This window comes from Pezoporus occidentalis, unplaced genomic scaffold (assembly GCF_034315485.1).
Source record: "Pezoporus occidentalis ecotype Australia unplaced genomic scaffold, CSIRO_AGI_Poc_V1 ctg220, whole genome shotgun sequence".
NCBI lineage: Eukaryota > Metazoa > Chordata > Aves > Psittaciformes > Psittacidae > Pezoporus > Pezoporus occidentalis.
Genome location: NW_026914073.1, coordinates 193,388 through 212,383, shown reverse-complemented (window position 1 = coordinate 212,383; position 18,996 = coordinate 193,388). Strand labels below are relative to the sequence as shown.

The window sequence follows — 18,996 nt, the reverse complement described above, 5'->3', positions numbered from 1 at the left end:
AGTGTCATGACTGCGTTAGAAAAAAAGCTATGACTGCTTTGGGTCTTACTGCCTGGGTGAATTGAAGCATCCAGGGGGGCTACAGGGCATGCATCTGACCTAGAACCAGGCTGTAGTTCCTCTCTTTCAGGGCAGAAAGAGAAAGCAAAAAGGGCAGGAGTAAAGGAGGCAAAGACAGTGACTGCTGCCTGCATTTATCTGGTAATGACCATCAGATAGGAGATAATGAGGAGGGATGTAAAAAGCGTGTAAAAGCTTCGTGAGGCTTCATCTGTGCTAGTGAGAAATGATACCAGCATGCCTGATTTGGCAGTAAATTGCCTGTAGTATCTATTGGGTGCTTCATTCCCAACCTGTTCCTTTTCTCACCTTAGTCACTATAAGAACATCCTTTTTCACCATGAGGACAGTCAAGCACTGGAAAACTTTTCCCAGGGAGGTAGTGGCATCTCCGTTCTTGAAGGTTTTGAAAACCTGACTGACTAAAGCTCAGAATCTGATCCCATAGCTCATCCTGCTTTGAGGAGGAAATTGGGCTGGAAAGGTCCTGAGGGCTCCTCAAATTGAAGTATCCTGTGAACTTATTCCTAGTTAGGACTGCAGTTATATAAATGTCATATACTTTCTACTTGCTACTGAAAAAGCCTGTCTAAGTCCTATCTAGTTATTCTCTTGAGTTCCCAACACAAGCATTGTAGGTAGTAATTTCCAGAGGTAAATTTAGGTAACCTGCATACATTTGCACAAAGCAGTCCTCTTCCATCAGCACTGGTATGCCCACTGGTAAACAAGAGAAACCCAATTGCTACTTGATTCTCACTCCATCAAAAATGCTCCTTCTCCTTAATTCACCCTCCTCGACTGTACAGTGATTGAATTTTAGAGTATATTAGAACTAATTTTCCCCTCTGCTTGTATCTCTGGTAAGGCTCCAGTGTACAGACAGAGAAATTTGTTCTTTTACAGGCACGTTTCCTTACTTGCATTTCATCCATAGTTCTTGATGCTGAGAGCTCTTTTAATAGCGGGAAGCAGCTCATTTCTTATACCCTCTATGTCCTAGCAAAAGAAGGACATTCACAGAATGTACCGATGGAATATTACAAAGCAAAACCAAATTCCAGGTGGTTGTGCACATGTTTGTGTGAGGTGCAGCACAGGTGACAATCAAGCAGTCGCTAAGGCAGATGTACAACACCACCATTTCATAGGACAATTTGAGCTGTTCCTAGCATTGCTGATGTCTCAACCAGCCAATTGGAAAATGCACTTCAATCTTAGATCGGCAGAGGAGGTTATTTCTAGTGTGATCTAGGGCTTTAAGTGGACTTTGCAGGAAAAGATAATGACCTAGAGGCTGGCTATCAGAGACAGATCCCTGCCTGCTGCATGCCAACAATAATTACAAGAAAGAATCCTCCTGAATCCTCCCGTCCCATGTTTTATTCTCATTTGCATCCATGTTTTTTTTTCTGTAGGGCAGGTGAATGAATGGATTTTAAGCAGAGAAAGTTAAGATCTATCCTGGAGAATGAGGTCCACCATTTTAATGACTTGAAAAACAGTGTTTTGATCTTCTTGAGAGGGTTTCAGGGCAAGAGTGGAGGCAGTGGGCAAATGTTCAAGATTGCTAAAGGTGTGGAGATTGCCTTGGGAAAAAATGTATACTGATGTGTCATCTGTAGCCAAGAAGAAATAAATTCTCTTTCATGGTCTTGGAGTTTGGAACAAAGAGGTGCTTATGAAAAGCTGTTTGTTACATCTAACAAGGTTATAGAACAATACTGAATCTTTTCAAAGGCAGGATACAACAATAAAGCAACTTGTCATAGACCAGCTCTATTATCCAGAGGCAGAATCACAGAATTGTGAAAAACTAAACAGAGGATATTTGAGGTTCTAAAAGTGAAGATTCGTGGGTCCTTTATCTCAACAAATTATCCACTCCAGCTTTCTGAGTACTCATCATGAAGCTAGTGCTCAAAAGGGCCCTTAGCAATGGTTACCAACAGGGCTGTTGAAAAGCTGAGCGCTCTTGAGCTGTGTTCTGTGGTGGAAACGGGGTTATGTTAGGTGGAAGAAAAGCATAAGTATTGGCATTTGTAAACAACTCCGCTGTAAAACCTGTTCTTCGGGGCAGTCCTTCAGAGCCCCTGTGCTTACTGCATACAGATCCCTGTGCCTGTCCAGCAGAGCTGAAATCACCCAAGTGGCTTCAATTGGTAGCCTTTAAGTGATGGTCCTCAGAGATTTCCAAAGGGAGAGTGCCCCATGGGCACCATCTGCCCAGGCACTGCCTTTTCCTTTCTTCCTTCCCTTGGAGACTGCCAGATGTACCTGATAAACTCTCTCAGGGTGATGCCTTGCCAGGTCCCCAGCACCTTGCACTGTCACTGGTAGATGCTGGTTGACCTTTGTGAGGTCTATTGCAGACGATCAGGTTGTGGACCCAGTGGCGAATCCCAAGTATGATTTTTCACAAGGTCGACCAAAATAAGCAGAGTGCATTTAACACTGCAAGTAAACTAAGAAAACCAGTCACTGTCCCAGCCCCCAGGGACAAAGTGTGGTAGATTTAACTCCCAAATTTACCTCTGTGTTACTGGAATTTGCTGTTGCAGAGCACCCTCATCAGCACAGAACCAGCAGGCGCATTTTGCTGGAGTACTCATTTATTCCAGTTCACTGCTTTTAAGCATCAAATTGATGCATTTACAGAGAAAAGACTTTCTGCCCCTGGTTTCTGATACCGTCCTCTCCAGAGATATTTGGAAGAGCAATGGCTCTCCATGCCTTTCCCACATACACTGCTGCAGAGGTGACACTGTCAGAGCTGCTCTGACAGCTGTGTCACAGTGCGGTACGGAGAGGAGATGCAGCTTGCCTTCCCTTATATTTTACAGGACCTTGGAGACCTGGTAGGAAGAAAACTTGTTTCTGTCATTGGGGTGAGCCAATGTGATTTATGGCACCCAGGGAACAGATGCAGGGGATAGAAAAATGCTAGCTCGAATTGTTTTTGTCTCTCCTCATTTTTTATCCCTGTGAGCTCAAAGTCAGAACACATCCTCTCAATCAGATGGCTTTGCTGAGTTGTGTACTAGGTGATTGGGAAATGATTCCTCCTCTCATTCCCCAGTGGACATGCTGCCCAAGGAGAGACTCAATTGAAGACAGCTCAGCAGGTCCTGTTGCCCCCAGATTTTGGCTTAAGTGCCATCCCTGGAAAGGACAAGGCAGTCTGTCCCTGGGATTCCTCCATATCTCCACTGGTGCTGAGCTGGAGAGAAGTTAAAGGTGTTTTATTCCCTGAAGCTTGGCATCACGTTTCTGTTCACCTTGCAAGCACAGCTGTTAGCAGCCACGAAGGCCTATTGAAAGCAGAGAGTATTTTCTGCCACCCTTTCCCTCTGTTCATGGCTTTTTTGAGTCCTTTTTGAGCACCAAAATGTGCGAACATCGGTGAGGTGGAGGGACTATAAGGAAACCTGTTACAGCTATTCCTGTTTGGGTCTTAGCAAAAGCCAGGCTCTTTCCAGAATACTGTGCCTGAGAAAGAGGTTAGAGGCTTGAGATGAGTCACTGAATGTGTGTGTGTGTGTACACACCACGGCTCCTTCCTCCTCCCTGCGCTTGCTTGAACTTCTTGCCTTAAGGGAACCAGTATCTCGTTCCCACTCCCAGTCTCCTGCAGATGCCCCAGCCCCTGTATTCCGGGAGTCTCTCATGTTGCTTCACACTGAATTTGTCTTCAGGACACACGATCCCATCACCCTCGCGTACTGTCCCCTGGGTAATTTGAGATACAGTGAGATCTAAAAGTTGCTAGTGCTTGTATGGAGAGAAATAATGAGGAAGAAGAGATGACAGTCAATACTAATAGCCCTGCGTCCAGTCGGTTGGCAATGGAAATCTGTGTTCTTGAGTCAAAACAGATTATGAACAGGAAAATAAGTTTCTTTACAAAAATGCATAAGGGAGGGGAAAAAAAGAAACAACAAACACCACCAACAAAAAATAAACCAATAAAGCAAGCTTCTATCTCTGCAGAGGCTCTCTGAAACACTGCCATGCCTTAAGATAACAAACCCCTGCTCTTCATGTCTTTGGCTCTAAATTGGAGTCTGTAGGGTTTTGTTCCTTGCACATCCCGCTGCCTGCTCCTTTGGCAGATGCGGGGTATCCAGCCAGCATCTCCCCACTGCATCCCTCCCCTTCATCTCTGCAGTGCCACTTGGCTGAAGGGCAGGTGGGTCATTTCTTACAAAGTCCTTTGAAAGGGATTGGAGTTAGCGCAGACTCTGGCAAAGTTTTTTATGAGGGGAGAAAAAGCTAACCCTCACTCCACTTTTTCATCCTTAAGTTCAACCTACTTTCACTGTGCTTAAATACCTGTGTATACAAGTTAAGGCCTGTTGTAAGTCTTAAGTATTGAAAGATAATTCAATCTGAAGTTGGAACCAAGAGGTACATCACTGAAATACCCACCATTTTAGCTGTTTGTACTCCTTACCTGCAGTCTGTTTTCTGTCAATTTCCTCAGGCAAGGAACTACACATCTTCTATACACACTCACTAGTCCCTTAGCACTTACTGCAATAAAGCCTTGCTTGTTGACACCCTTAGGCTATTTCTCTTCTCTTTTATTCTACTCTTACAATTCTTTTGTTCCTGTCATCTCACCTCCAGCTCCAGTTAGGTAGCCAAACAGGTAACTGTACAACAATAAGCCTTATGTTTGAATGCAGTAGGCAATTTAGCTCACAGATACATATGTGCCAAGTGAAGCTGAGGATGTGTACACTGTGGCCCAGCACTATCTTGACCCAGGCGTGCAAGGGGCACAGAAATGATGGTAGTTCTTGTAATTGCTTTTGCTTATCTCTTCCTTTTTCTCTTGGAAATGCTGTAGAAAATCCCTACCTAATGGTCTTTCAATAAGCAAATCGAAGCTGGGATTTTTCCTCCCTTCAGTACATACAGCTGACCATTGAGGGGGGAGGTAAAAATGTTAGTCTGCCAGGATTTCTGCCTCACTGGGTCATTTAGGAGAGTGGGTCAGATAGGAGGGACTTGGCAGCTGCAGCATTTTCAGCAATCCCATTTAGTGTTACAGTGTTAAGAGCTGGCAGCTGGGAGGCAGAGTGGGAAACCTCCCCTGCCTGCTGTCTCCAGGAGATGGGCTCATTTGCCAATCAGTGGGATCTCATCAGGCGTTTAGCTGCAGCAAGACAGGAAAGGGTAAGTCTGTGCAAGATTAAGAACAGGGTCTGACACTCAGAGTCCAGGGTATACCTGCCTCCCCTTTGCCTAGACTCTTCTTTTATAGTCTCCCTAAAAGCAGTGTTAAACCTTGCCCAGGCTACCAGTGCTTTAGCAGCCAATCTCTCTCCCTGGGGCTGCCTCTGGTCCAGCAGTGAGCAGTGCTGGGGTGGCAGTGCCAGAACCACAACCCTGAATGTGCACACCAGCACCTGACAGCTTTTGTTAGCAAATCACTCCTAAATGCGCTGCCCTGACAAAGGGTAACAAAGATATAAAATACATCAGCATTAAAATACTAAACCGTGTTTCAGTGATGTTAGAGCTCCCTTTTAAGAGCTATCATCTTTACCTGTATAATACAGCTGCCTTCAGTGTGAGTCAGTTGTTCCCTGAGTCCCTGCCACTGTAGCTGCTGCTCCTTTGACAGAGGCTTCAGCTCAGCAGTGTGCACATCTGGTTTCCAGCTGTGGGGCTCTGCAGTTTGGGTTGACATCTCTCATCCCCCAGCCCTGCTTCCCCTCCTGCAGCAATCAAAGCAGATGCAGCCGATAACCTTGTCTTTCATGTTGTCTTTCAAGCCCTATTCTCAGGGGTTTCAGCAGGGACAAATTTTCCCTGGCCAGTCCTGTTTCCCTCTGGCATTTGGGGCATGGCTATGTTTTACCACCAGCCCCTTTGAGAGGAGGAAGGAAAAGGCAGCTGCCAAACACTCAGCCCTGCATCTGGAAGGAGAAGGACATTATGGAACGTAAAATAGCTGGCAACTGCATCATAGCATCCCTTCCACCAGCATCTACTGGCTAAGACTGACAGATAACAAACCTACCTGAGAAAGGAGACAGAGCATCCCTTGGGGATAGGAAAAGGTTTAATCGTTTAAGATAGATTTGCACTAATTGCTGAGCCCAGCTCTGATTTCTCTACCAAAGCAGGGTCCTAGCTGGAGGAGAAAAGTGGCAACAACCTGCCCCCTCTGCTGAGACACCCTACAAGGAACAAATTGCAGCACGTGGTGGGCCCCATCCTTCAGAGCATGTGGCAAAGGACAGAGCCAGAGATGAAGCCATCAGCTTTCTCTAAACCCTTTGCAAAAAGAAAGAGGAAAGGAGTTCCTGTTCTTCCCTGGGGTGGGCCACCCACCCAAACCCAGATGAGAGCAGCATGGATATCAAAATAACAGCATAGGCTCTTTGAAACTGTACTTGTGAGGTCTGTGGCTGCCCTAGATAAGCCCTGCCTGCCTCTCTCCACGCTGTTTGGCGAGACTTTAGAAGAGAGGAGCAGGAGTCTTTGAGCCGCATGATGTGTAACAACCCGGCTGCAATGTCGAGCTGTCCCCGAGGGCCACCATGCCCCAGTGATGCCCCAGGTGCCTCCAAACAACTTTTGCAGGTACTGCTGCAGCAGGAGAGAGAATTGCCAGGATATGCTGTACACAGGGGCCCACAGAGATCCCTGACCCTGCTCCAGGAGAAATCGTATTAAATTAGGGACCACCATCCCTCTAAATAGAATTTCTGGCAACCTAATTAATGAAAGTTTAATCAGCAGATTGGTTAATCATAAACTTATTAAATAACTAATTGAGCTCTAAGGCTGTTTGTCACATTTCCCAGACAATGGCAGTCTCGCTAAGGAAGAGATCAGGTCATTAATCCTGTTAAGGGAGCAGGTTTGCTGTGCAGGATGGCTCTTTGGCTGAGCCACTGCTGATCCAAGAACCCAGATACTGGGCTGATAAATTGAATAGCAGGAAGAGGCACCCTGAGCTGTACATATCCTGTTCTCCCATAGAGATTCATAATAAACAGGCAATTCATCTAGTGAAACAATGCCTGAAAGTCCTCTTGTGGGGAGCAGAGTTAATAGCACTCTTTTGTTCTGTTTTCCAGGGAATAAAACAGTATGTATCTTACTGCAGAGCAGGGAGTTCTCAAATCATGGTGGGGTGAGGAATATCCATCCATTCACCGTGTTAACCAGCCTCATTGCCTTTCTCCGTCTGCTTTCATTTTACTCAATAGAAAATACAGAATTTCGTTTCAAATGCACAGGGTTGTAGAAACCCAGTGCAGCAGGTGATAAAGAAGAATGGATCAAATATATAACTTCTTGGTGCTAAATCAAAGCCAGAAACACAGCTGGGAGCATCAGCTGCAGTCCAGTTCCGGCAACAAGAATAATTCCAAGGGTTCTTTCCAAGCAGGAAGCTGGAGTCAGGAGCTGAGTCCCTTCCAAGCTCTTGGACTGCCTGTGGCATTAGCACTTCTGTCCTTATTTGTTTTGGCTACTAGATGGGAACTCAACAAGTCATTGCAAACAGTGGTATCTGCTGGCCAGTGAAAGCTTTCACAATTACACTGTGTTTCAAATGAACTAAATCTGTAGTTCCTATAGGCTATAAAACAGATGCTCTCTGCTGTAGATCAGTTACTTAATGTGCATTTAGACTCATGTAAGTGTGGACATTTGACTAAGTGCATGCAGTTCAGGCCTACATACGTCAGGCTCTATTCAAGTGCTTATTATACAAATATGCACTATATGATGATCTCCTGAGTAACCAAAGGCTGTGAATATTCAGCTAAGCAAGTCTGTATTGTTACTCTCCTAAATATACACCCTACTTAACTACATGCCTCAATGACCTTAATGCTTCTTCACAGAACATCAGGACCCACAACAAATGTGATGTGTGTGCTAATATTAACTCTGTTCATCTGGCAGATTATGCCATTAGCATGTGATGCTTTAAATGATGAGAGCTATTTAAATGAAGAGAGTAAAATTGCAGATAATAGACATTCAGCAGGGTCCAGCAAATGGTTTTTACGTAAACCTCTGTTCAGTTGGGTAGAAATGGGGTATTTGCAGAAGTTTCTGTCTAGGTGAAATAACTTCATTGTCTCTGTCCCTTTAAAATATGTTAATGGACAGGGTAGCTGAGCTTTATGAATTACATCTTGTAGAGTTCAGTTTATAAACTGAAACCTTTTAGCTGGGTTTGTCAGGATGCAAACACTTCCCCAGTTATCTAACTTTGTGCTTCTTGCTGGCAGGAAAAATATTCTTTGAAAAGTACATGAAAATACCAAATAAATCCCTTTCTGAAGGTAAATGTGAAAAATGAAAAAAAAATAAATAACAATTAAACTGATTTCATATATTCCAATTTGACAGTGATAAATGAAATCTTTATATGCAGTATTTTGCAGCCATTAGGAATAAAAGTCTCAACCCTTAAAATTACATGAAAAAGCACAGATTGAATCACAACAGAATGTCCTTGTGGGCTGGGAGCTGCAACAGTAGGTGTGCTTGAAATCAGTACAGAGGGATGTTCAGAGATGAAGAGAGATGAATTGCTGCTGGCTGCTACATAGTCACAACCTGTCTAAAATGGCTGCAGAGACAGCGCAGGCAGAGGACTGGGAGCCAGGAATCCTGGTTTTGTGCTTCCCTGCTGCCACAGATGTTCTATGTGGCTTTAAGGTTAAAGCAGTTAGATAGTTTCTCCTGGCAGTAAAACACAACTTACTGTGTAAGAAAGATGGTTTGTGATTATGTTGTGCCTTGAAGAGGTAAAATGCTCTTAATAGTGTTCAAAAGAGTGATATTTTTTTTTTTTTTGCCTAAGGGGAGAAGCCACAAGATTTTCTTTGCTAGGTGGCTCATTGCATGGATGCCCTGCTCTCCTACACACTGAATCGCAGTAACAGAGAAGTCACTCCTTCCTATAATCACATGAGGGTCAGATAAATGAGCTTTGGGGATGGGATAGCATGGCTAGGAGATTGGAACATGCTTGCTAGAACATAAAGCCACTTCTGGAGATGCTTGTAATGTAAGTAGATGATGTCTTTGGTCAGGACTGAAGCACTTATTCACCCATCCTCCTCTGTGCTAACAAATAGCATGGCACTTCGGTTTGGTGTGTTTTCTGATGGGAAATGCAAAAAGTGACATCAGCCAGGCCATCATAAACCTCTCTGTAGCTTGTGCAGGCAGTGCTTTAGGTGAGCACCGACCCAATATGAGCCCTGTGTTGCTGTGCATGCAACAACTGAGCCCTTGTTATATAGTACCTCCTGTAGAAGCTAAGAGCTGTATCCTTGAATAAGAGATGAAAACGTTACCTTTGTACTCCCTGTGTCATTTACCAGTTCTTTATCTGCTCAGGCCTTCTTGGAAGCTGAAAGGAGCTAAAACCACCCAAAGCCCATTGTTGTTTGTGCCAGCTATCCATTGTTGTTTGTGCCAGCTATCAGCCATGCCAAAGGGACAGAACAGCAGCCAGATCAACAAAACATAAGGAAATGTAGCTACTTGGATGTTTAAAACCTGGTCCAAGAGAGACCTTGGCAGACAAATTTATATGCCTGCTAGCCAGGTCTCACAATTAGATGTAGTTCACTAATTACCCCAAGTTTGGGTGGGTCAGCAGAAGTAATGTACTTCAGACAAAAATACTATGTCTAGCCCAAGTTGGGAGTTGGATAACTTAGCTATCTGACCACTGTTATAGTTTAATCCCAGCCAGCAACTAAATACCATGCAACCAGTTGCTCAGCCTCTCCCCGAGGTGGTATGGGGAAGAGAATCAGAAGAAGGTAAAATTAATGGATTGAGATAAAAACAGTTTAATAATTGAAATGAAGTAAAATAATCATAATAATTATAGAAAAAATTATAACAACAACAGAAATAAAATTCAGGAAACCCAAGTTATGCACAATTGCTCACCGTGCACTGACCAATGACCAGCGCAGCCCCAAGCAGCAATTGGTGGCTCCCAACCAATTCCCCACAGTTTATATACTGAGCAGGACGTTGTATAAAATACCCCTTTGGCTAATTCAGGTCAGCTGCCCTGGCTGTGCTCCCTGCCAGCTTCTTGTGCCCCTCCTCACAGCATGGGAAAGGGAAAAGTCCTGGATTTAGAATAATCACTGCTTAGCAACAGCTAAAACATCCCTGTGTTGTTAACGTTATTCTCACACTAAAGCCAAAACAGCCTTGTGCTATCTGCTAGGAAGAAAAGTAGCTATATCCCAGCTGAAACCAGGACATATATCTCAACAGCTTTTCCTGAAGCTAGGAGAAACCATCCTGATTAAGATTCAGATTCAGATGGCCTGTCCTGAATAATCAGCACTGACACGCAGTACCTGTCAGCTTGAAACCATATTCCCTATATTGAGAGCAGAAAGCTGGCCACGGAGAGATCCCTTCTGCTTCTGCTACCCCTGTTTAGTAAAAATAACTTTTTTATTTTTCTGTTCTTTGGGATGCAGGGAGGCACAGCCATCAGCTGTGCTAATGCCGTGCATGTGGTCACATATACACTCTCCAAACCTCTTGAGGGAGTGCAGCCCTCACGGGGATCAGGATGGCTCCAGCACACAGCTTTCTTATACCTCCCTTTCTATACAGCCTGCAGGCAAAGCTCCTATTGATGTACGTACCCTGAAATCTCTCCAAGAAGTGACACAGTCCTCACTGACAAATACTCTCTGTTAGAGGTGAAAGTTATTGAAGGTTTGAGTGTTACCCAGATGCATGCTAATGTCCCTGAGCTAAATGGTGCAAGTGAGCCGAAAGCAGGACTTGGGCTTGAACACGAAGTTGTAGTCATGACTTTGCTCTTTTTCCCTCTGTTTGCTCATGACTCTCTTCATCACTCAGTGGGATCTGAACAGACAGATTAATTTTATTTACTGTGTTATTTAAATTCTCAGCCTGCTTGAGAAGGTAGAATTCATCAGGGAATCACTGCAGACCTCAGGCTCTGAAACAGTTTGGCTGACCCTGGGGAACAGAGAGGCAAATATATCCCCAAACCTCATCTCATAGACCTTGAAGATGGAAAAAACCACTCTGTCACACCGGATTAATTTCTCTTCCCACTGAAGCAAATCCCATGGACCCACACTGCAGTGTCCCCATAGCAGGAAGCTCCATCTCTCCCTGGTCAGGCAGGTCACAAGCAATTGAGTTAGGAAGCTTCAGCCAGCAGCTTTCAGCAAAGAGACAGGAGCAGTCAGCATCTGCATGCTTCCAACCCACAGTGCAAAGGAAGCAAATCAGCCTCGTCTGCCACTGAATGGCATTTGTGCTGATGAGGCTGCCTCAGTTGAAGGGGATGCATGTAGTCAGGGAACAAAGTGAGAGGCAATGGCATCCTAAAATGCTCTCCACTCACCACTGTCTGACCTTAGCCAGAGACACTCACACTGCTTTACCTCATATTGCAAAAGAAGCAGGAGACTGAAGCATGTTTCTGCTTTTGCCATTTCTGTTTCACGGCAGAATGTAAGGAAGAGCAATGCCCCTGCTTCACAGTAACATGTACCAAAGAAGATGTTAATTTTTTTTTAAAACAGGAAGATGTTATTAAAACTGGTTGTGCTTTTGCTTAAACACTAAAACTAGAGGAATAATGTTAAGTATTTATTCTAGTCTGATTTTTGACATAAACACATCCATGTTAAGTCCATTCTCCTTCACATACTCCATTGCTGTTTTCCCCCATCATAAAGTAGCTAGACACATCCAGCCAGCTGAACAGGTAACCATTTTAAATTGCACTAAACAGCAGTGCTTGAAATCATCCATAAGGGCTGTAGCTGTTCCCAGTGGTAAGGGGAGAATTCAGCTCCTCTCAACATTATTTTCTGTAACAGAGGTTCCCTGTGGGACCATGCTTCATTTGTCAGCATGCCTGTCGTCTGACACATCCTAAATCAGGTAGGTGAAAGCACAGTGGGATGGTTAGCTGAGTGCTTAGCGTGCTGGAGGACCATCTTAGTGAGGACCTTTGCATACAGCTATAATACGAGACCTCTTCCAGACAGGATGCAAGGCTGGGAGAGTTGTGATCCTGATTACGTCTGTAAAATGCATTTCCTTTGCTCTGCTATATGTAGGTATTATTGCTGCCTCATTGAAAGGTTTTTGGCCTTCTCTGGCTGTTGTCTTGTTAACCAGTAGAGCTTACGTTGAAGCAGCACTCAGAACAGATGCTGAATGACTCAGATGGGGTCAGGCTAGCTTGAGGCTAGCACAAAGGTAGCAGCTTGCTCATTGAGCAGATTCATGTTCTTTCTTTAAATTATTTTAATGTCATAAGGAGACAAAGTGTCTTAAAGTGGACAAGAAAGGAGAGGCACGATGTGATGCAGGTCCAGACAAAATGCTGCCCTGTGTGCTGTTCAGAGCAGTATTGTGGTGTCAGAAGGATAGTGGACCCCCTCCTCACATACAAACACACATGTACACACACATGTGTTCCCCTTCTGACACAATGTCCAGGAGTAGCTTAAATGGAACTAGTGCAGCTGAATTCCTGTGCATCATGCTGACAGCACAGCTGTGTCTGGGTTCACGGAGCTCTCCACTGGAACAGAATCATGGAATAGAATCATAGACTGGTTTGGGTTGGAAAGGACCTTAAGATCATCCAGTTCCAACCCCCCTGCCATAGGCAGGCACGCCTCACACTAAAAGAAGCTAATGCTGCTTCACTCCACTCAATCACGGAGCAGGTAGATTACCTGTGCTGGGTTGACCCTGGTTGGATATCAGGTGCCCACCAAAGCCACTCTGTCACTCCCCTCTTCAGCTGGACAGAGGAGAGAAATGAAAAGCTCATGGGTTGAGGTAAGGACAGGGAGAGAACATTCACCAACTGAGCAGTCACCAATTACTGTCATGGGCAAAACAGGCTCAGCTCAGGGAAATTAATTTCATTTATTGCCAATCAAATCAGAGCAGGGTAATGAGAAATAAAATCAAGTCATAAAAAAACACCTTCCCCACCACTCCGTTCTTCCTTGGCTCAACTTCACTCATGATTTCTCTACCTACATCCCCACGAAGTAGAGCAGGGAGATGAAGAATGGGGACTGTGGTCAGTTCAACCAGCCTTGGCGCTGGTTGTCATTGGCTGTATCAGACGTGGGGGAAGCTTCTAGCAGCTTCTCACAGAAGAACCCCCTCTGTATCCTTGCTGCTACAAAAACCTTGCCCTGCAAACCAAATACATTACTCAACACAGCAACCCTGCTAATGATAAGACAGAATGTTCAGACTCCTAATTGAGCATACTTCCTAATGTCAAAGGCACACACAGGCTGCTTCACACCCTTCCAATCTCCTCTGCTTTATGCTGATGCTTCAAAGAAGTGTCTGGAAAATTAGTGGAAAGCCAGCAGGAGCCTGGATTTGGTTAAAGCTGTCTCTCCCCCAGCTGTACCTGCACTGCTGGTATTGCTAAATGATTGCCTGTTGGCTCTGCAAGCCATCACACATGTACTCACAGTATGCTTGGTCACCCATAACCATTTCATGGGAAGGGGTGTCACAGGAGGGTGCATATTTCACTAGGTACAATGATAAAAAGTAGAACAGCCAAGTAAAATGAAAGCTAATCAACTTATTTCAAATACTTGCAATTGCCATGTAAACAGCAGTATTGGAGCTCTGCTGTTACACTGCTCTTTTAGTGCCAGTTATTAGTAATTTATCTGAAGCAGCTGAAGAGCAGCCTTGTTTCATTCTGGCTTCCCCATCTCCAACTCTCTATCCTTCACCTTGTATTTCTGCTGTATTAGCTTTTCATTGATCAGCAGCAGCCAGCTTACTGAACACAAAATACCACCAGTGGCTTTAAATCACAGTCTTCTGTTTTTTTCAGTTGTTCTTTTATGTCCCATTTTCTCTGTATTTGGCAGGAGTGCCCGTTAACCCTCCTTCATCCTTCTGGTGCCCAAAAGTTGTACAGAATTAGGCAGTTTTGTAGGGCCAGCATCCATTTTCCATCAAGCTGTGTTGCCTTCTCAAAGTTTGCTACAAGTACTGGAGCACTGCAGGCAACACAGGCAGTCACAGACATGGAAACCCTTTCCATACCCAGCACCAGAAACCACCAAGTGCTGAAGACAGACTATGCCTATCCCCTCTGGTGGGACCATGCTCTCAGTGTTTCAAGCTAAGCAGTTGCTTTGAGGCTGGTGGAGGCACATGGGAACACAGGTCTCATCTAAGTCCAGTTCGGAATGCCTGACTACCATATCGGAGAGTCTGGGATGGCCCAAAAAGAAAGAGCATCTTGGCTTTTCATTCCCAGTGAATTGCCCATATACACAGTTGCCAGGTTTCATACAAAGCTTAGCACAACTGGGTCAGTGGAGGGTTGCGAGCTTAGGATTCATGCTTATGTGGGCGTAGCATCAGCCAATATGGGACACATTCTAAAGAAAAATGCCATTTATGTATCAAGGGTAGGTTGCTGTTCCTTCTCTCACCTTGTCTTTTCTTTCCTGGGTGTGTGTCTGATCGCAGTTGCTATGAGAAATACTAATTTGTGAAATTATGGGGGTTTGCTAAAGTGCTGGACCTTGAAAGTAACGTCTTCAGAAGTCAATTTCTAAAAGAACAGAGGGAAAGAGCTCACTGCCTAGCAGTAGGGTTTGCAAACTCCAACTGCTACACCAGAAGGAAGCACCGTGCAGAAAACAGGCACTGAAAAACTCCTTCCTCCATTTGGATGGACCAGAAGGTTGGTGTGCAAAGCTGGAATTTATAGCCCAGAATTACTGCAAGAGATGGGCACCCAAAAGCTCCCTCGGGTGATGGTGGAAGCAGCAGTAGTTCCTAATACTTGTAAAGCTCAAATACTAGGTTCCCTTGCCTCAAAGCCTGACGTGACTCATGCATATCCCCACCGTGTTAGGAACTTTTCCTGACACACCAGGGCTGAGTAGGCCTCCCATCTACCCTGAAAGCAATCACATTTTAGCCACTAGGGCCTCAGGATTCATAGCATCCAAGAGTGAGATGAGCTGTTGATTCATGCGTAAGAAATTTGGCTGGGGACACAAGCATGGGTGTTCCTACTGCAAACACAGTGCATTGGGATTTTTCACTCCAAGCCACTAAACAAGCGAAAGAAAGGGTTAAATAGGAAATCTGGTGCTGTTCAGACCCACATGGTGTGACGGCACTCAGTAATAGCACAGAAATAGTCATGGAGAGACCTACTGAAGGAAGAAGGCGCTTAGCGAAAGTCCTGATTGATCAGCTGAATGAGTAATCTGAGTTGGAGAAGAGCGTTAGTGCTTGTACCAGGCAATCAATAGACAGCAGAGAGTGCCATTCCATTTAAAGGGCTCAGACAGGCCTTAACTGCCTTGACAGAAAATGAAACCTGTAGCCTTGTATTTGAGTCAGGTGCTCTATATGATATACACCCTCTCAAAGCATTGGCATGGTGTCTCAGCACAGTGTATTTGTGATCAGTGATGGAGCTTCTGGTGTGAATGGGTGACAGTTGTGTTGTATTTAGGGCTGTGCACATTTGCCTCCATGAATCACCCTTTATTCCTCTATGTCTGAATACCAAAATTCACATGGCCTGCAAAACGCCAGCCTTTTATGCTGGAGACAGAGATAACCAATGAATTTGCAAGTTCCAGTCCAGAGAAATTACCCTGATTTAAGGTTTTGACTTCAATCTTATATCAGTCTTTGTTGCTCTTGCCACAGAGAGTTATTAATCCAATCCTTTTCCTGCCAAGTTTAATGAGCATTTATTCACCTCTGCTGTCAGCAGAGCTGAACATGGCTTGTAGGGGTATGTACTCTTCTCTGCAGGTTCCTCAGCCACTCTCATCATCATGAGGCATCTCTGCAGCTTATTTGTCCCTCAGAAAAGGCAGCTTTGGACATGTGCCCCCTACTCTTACCTGTATGGTAAGGGGGGGAACAGAGACCTTGCACTGGCACACCCTGGTAGGCATGCTGCTTTTCCACAGCAAGGGGGGAAAAATTGCTCTTTTTTTGCCTCTCCAAGGCAAATGAAATCTGCAATATAGCAGCATATTCCACACACCGCAGGGGAAGCAAAACAAATTCACTATTCGGGTTCCTCAGCAAGCAGTCTGGTAAACCCCTATTATTCAGGCATGCCACCAAATTTGTTATCAACGTTTTCTCAATGCTCTGGAGAATATTTCTAATTGGTCCCTTTCCTGCCTTACCGGCTCCACACTCAGCTTTTACCTACAAGCCTTGCCTGGTGTTTTGGGATGAGATTGGGGCAGTTAGCTCCACTTTTGCAATTGCTAACTCAACTCAACTGACTGCCCACAGGAAACAAGGAAGGACTTTGAATCAGAAAGCTGAACATGGGTTTGTATGAAAGCCTCATCATCCATGGGCTCCTATCCCTGCTGGAGTCAGGGCTGTATTAATAACAGGCACTGCATACCTATTTAGCTTTAGGACCTGAATTCTAGTTGTGATTCTGTCGTGAGAAGTTAAAATAAACAATCTGTCCTAAAAGAGAAGCTAATTTAAATCCCCTTTTACACTGAATACATAAAGTTTGCCATTCTGATGGCTTTAAGGTACATTTCAGCAGTAAATAAAACGTATCTGAAAATTTATGCGAACAATATGCTGTTTAAAAATACAGTTGCAAAATGTTTCGCTTGTTTGTTTGGTTTTTTTTTAGTAAAGAAAGCATGTTCCCAAGAATCAATGTGAGATAAAAGAGAGAGGCACACAGGGGACATCACAGATTACCAGGAGGAGAAGCAGGAAAGGCAGCAACACTTTCTGCTGTAGGGTGTGTTGGTCTGGTGAGTTGCTGTCTAGGGAAACAGTAGTAACTCAGGCATGGTGTCAAGCTGGGCTGGACTAACGCTTAATGATGGTGCTGCTTTTCTGTCCCCACTGGTCCTCTCTGCAGCAGCCTCAGTAGAAGGAGAAAAGGTAGAAGGATAAATTCCCTTGCCTGGCACAAAGCACAGTCCTCTGGTCCATACAGCATGTGGGTGCAGGTACAGACAAGTTCTCTGCCCTTTCTCTTCCTCAGCTGGGCCTGGGTCTCATCCAGAAGCTCCATGATCATCTTAATGTGGCATTCTCAACAAGCTACTGTGAATCAAGGTACATGAGTTTTACCCCTAGTGACTTTGGACACAGTGGGACACAGCTCATCCTGCCCTTGCAGTGTCCCTCCTTGGGAGATGGATAGCTTACATACTTTGCTATTCATTCTGCTATGCCTTTTGCACCTTTCAGATCTGGATTTCTACAGCTGTATGATGGCCAGCTAGGCTGTTGCCCTGATTTTGCTTTTCCCTTTGTATCCCATGTGCAGAGAAGCAGAGAGAGCTGGCTCGGAAGGGCTCCCTGAAGAATGGCAACATGGGAAGCCCAGTTAATCAGCAGCCCAAGAAGAACAACGTGATGGCACGAACAAGGTAAGGGACTGAAAAGGACTCAGCTGAACTCTAAGCTGCAATCCCTAATGGCCTTAGAATGGGCAAGGTCATGTTCATCATCATTTGACCCCTGCCAGAGACATTTGGAAAGCAGTGCTGGCCCTTCCTGGAGCTGTGTTGCCTCCCATGCCCTGGGGATTTGCAGGGACAGCTGAGCCCAGGACCAGTGACAGTGCAGGCCAGCCTGGTCAAAGTCTGGGGTTTGACATGGCTGTCTTGCATGTTTTGTGTAGCCTCATGTACCATGTAAACCTGCCAGTTGGAGAGGCGCGATGCTGTTTCATGTAACACAAATCGGTTTAGAGCTTAGTTCTGCTTTGGATGCTTTTATCACAGTGGTACCCCTGCTCCTTTTCAGTGTGCCCCCTTCCACATACTGACAGACTTCATTAAGGCTTGTAAATAATCCATGTCTTTGCCATATGGCTTTGCCATATACCTCCTCCACACTTTGAATAGCATGGCCATACTTTGCTGGAGCTGCTTTGGCACATTTCTGTATGACAGTATTAGACAGTGCTGCAGACCGCTGTGAACAAAGATTCCTAGCTGAATACTTTGCTTTAGAGTATTTCCATTTTTTTCGTGCAAGCTCCAGTACACCAGTGTATGACTTACCTGCATTCAGGAGGCAGGAACCCCCCTGAGCCCATGGGACTGCATGCTTTGCATGCAGTTAGAAAGGTGGCAAGTTTTAGTACAGGATCTCACTTAAAAAGACAGAAGAATCTGCATGAACGCTATTTACTGATGAACGGGAAAGTTGCATAGATTACCATGTATTAAGTAGAACAGGAGCTGCAGGTCAGACCCTCTCTGTATGCAACACATCCAACAGATAAAGTACCTTGTTTCACTAATTCCCTAAACCCAAACTAGTAGTCATAAATCATGCCAGCACTTTGTCAAGTTTTATTCTGTAAGCCTCTGCAATGCTGGTGGAATATACTGCATTGCTCCCGGCTCTGAGTTTGGCAGTTGAGACCATACAAAGGAGCCAGGCCCTTCGTGGCAGCAAGAAATTCAGCAAATGCAGGGTTTTCCATGCCCACTCTTCCTCCTTGTCTTGCAAATACAAGCTGGAAAGACTTGGCTTCTTTTGGCAATAGGCTGTGTGCTAGCTTCCCAGGAGAAATCACAGTAGACTTGTCACTTGAGAGATTCAGAAGCACTGAAATTAGCAGAGGGAGAGAAGATGGAATAAGTACAGATGCCTACCTGTAAAATCAGTGACTTCTGCTTGGAGAGGCTGTTTCCGAACTGCTGATGAAAGAAGTTATTTGAGTGGGGAAGAGCAAAGCAGTGACAGTGACACCTATTAACAAAAGCTTTCCAACAAGCAGCTAAGTTTTATTCCACTGGGGACACGTGAGCACTGTTCAGAAGACATTTAGACCCCTCCACAGCCAGTCATAGCCTCCTGGCGCTAGCCTTGCTTTTC

General features: G+C 44.9%; 1 protein-coding gene across 3 annotated transcripts in view; it reads left to right on the top strand.

Annotated features, from left to right (window-relative positions):
* The window catches only part of FAM219A (family with sequence similarity 219 member A), a 90,323-nt gene that overhangs the window by 62,149 nt on the left and 9,178 nt on the right, over positions 1–18,996 (top strand). For all 3 annotated transcript variants that reach the window (XM_062620383.1, XM_062620382.1, XM_062620381.1), the window contains exon 3: positions 17,432–17,534. In XM_062620383.1, the coding sequence (XP_062476367.1) occupies positions 17,432–17,534 (103 nt within the window). The remainder of the gene's footprint in view (positions 1–17,431; positions 17,535–18,996) is intronic.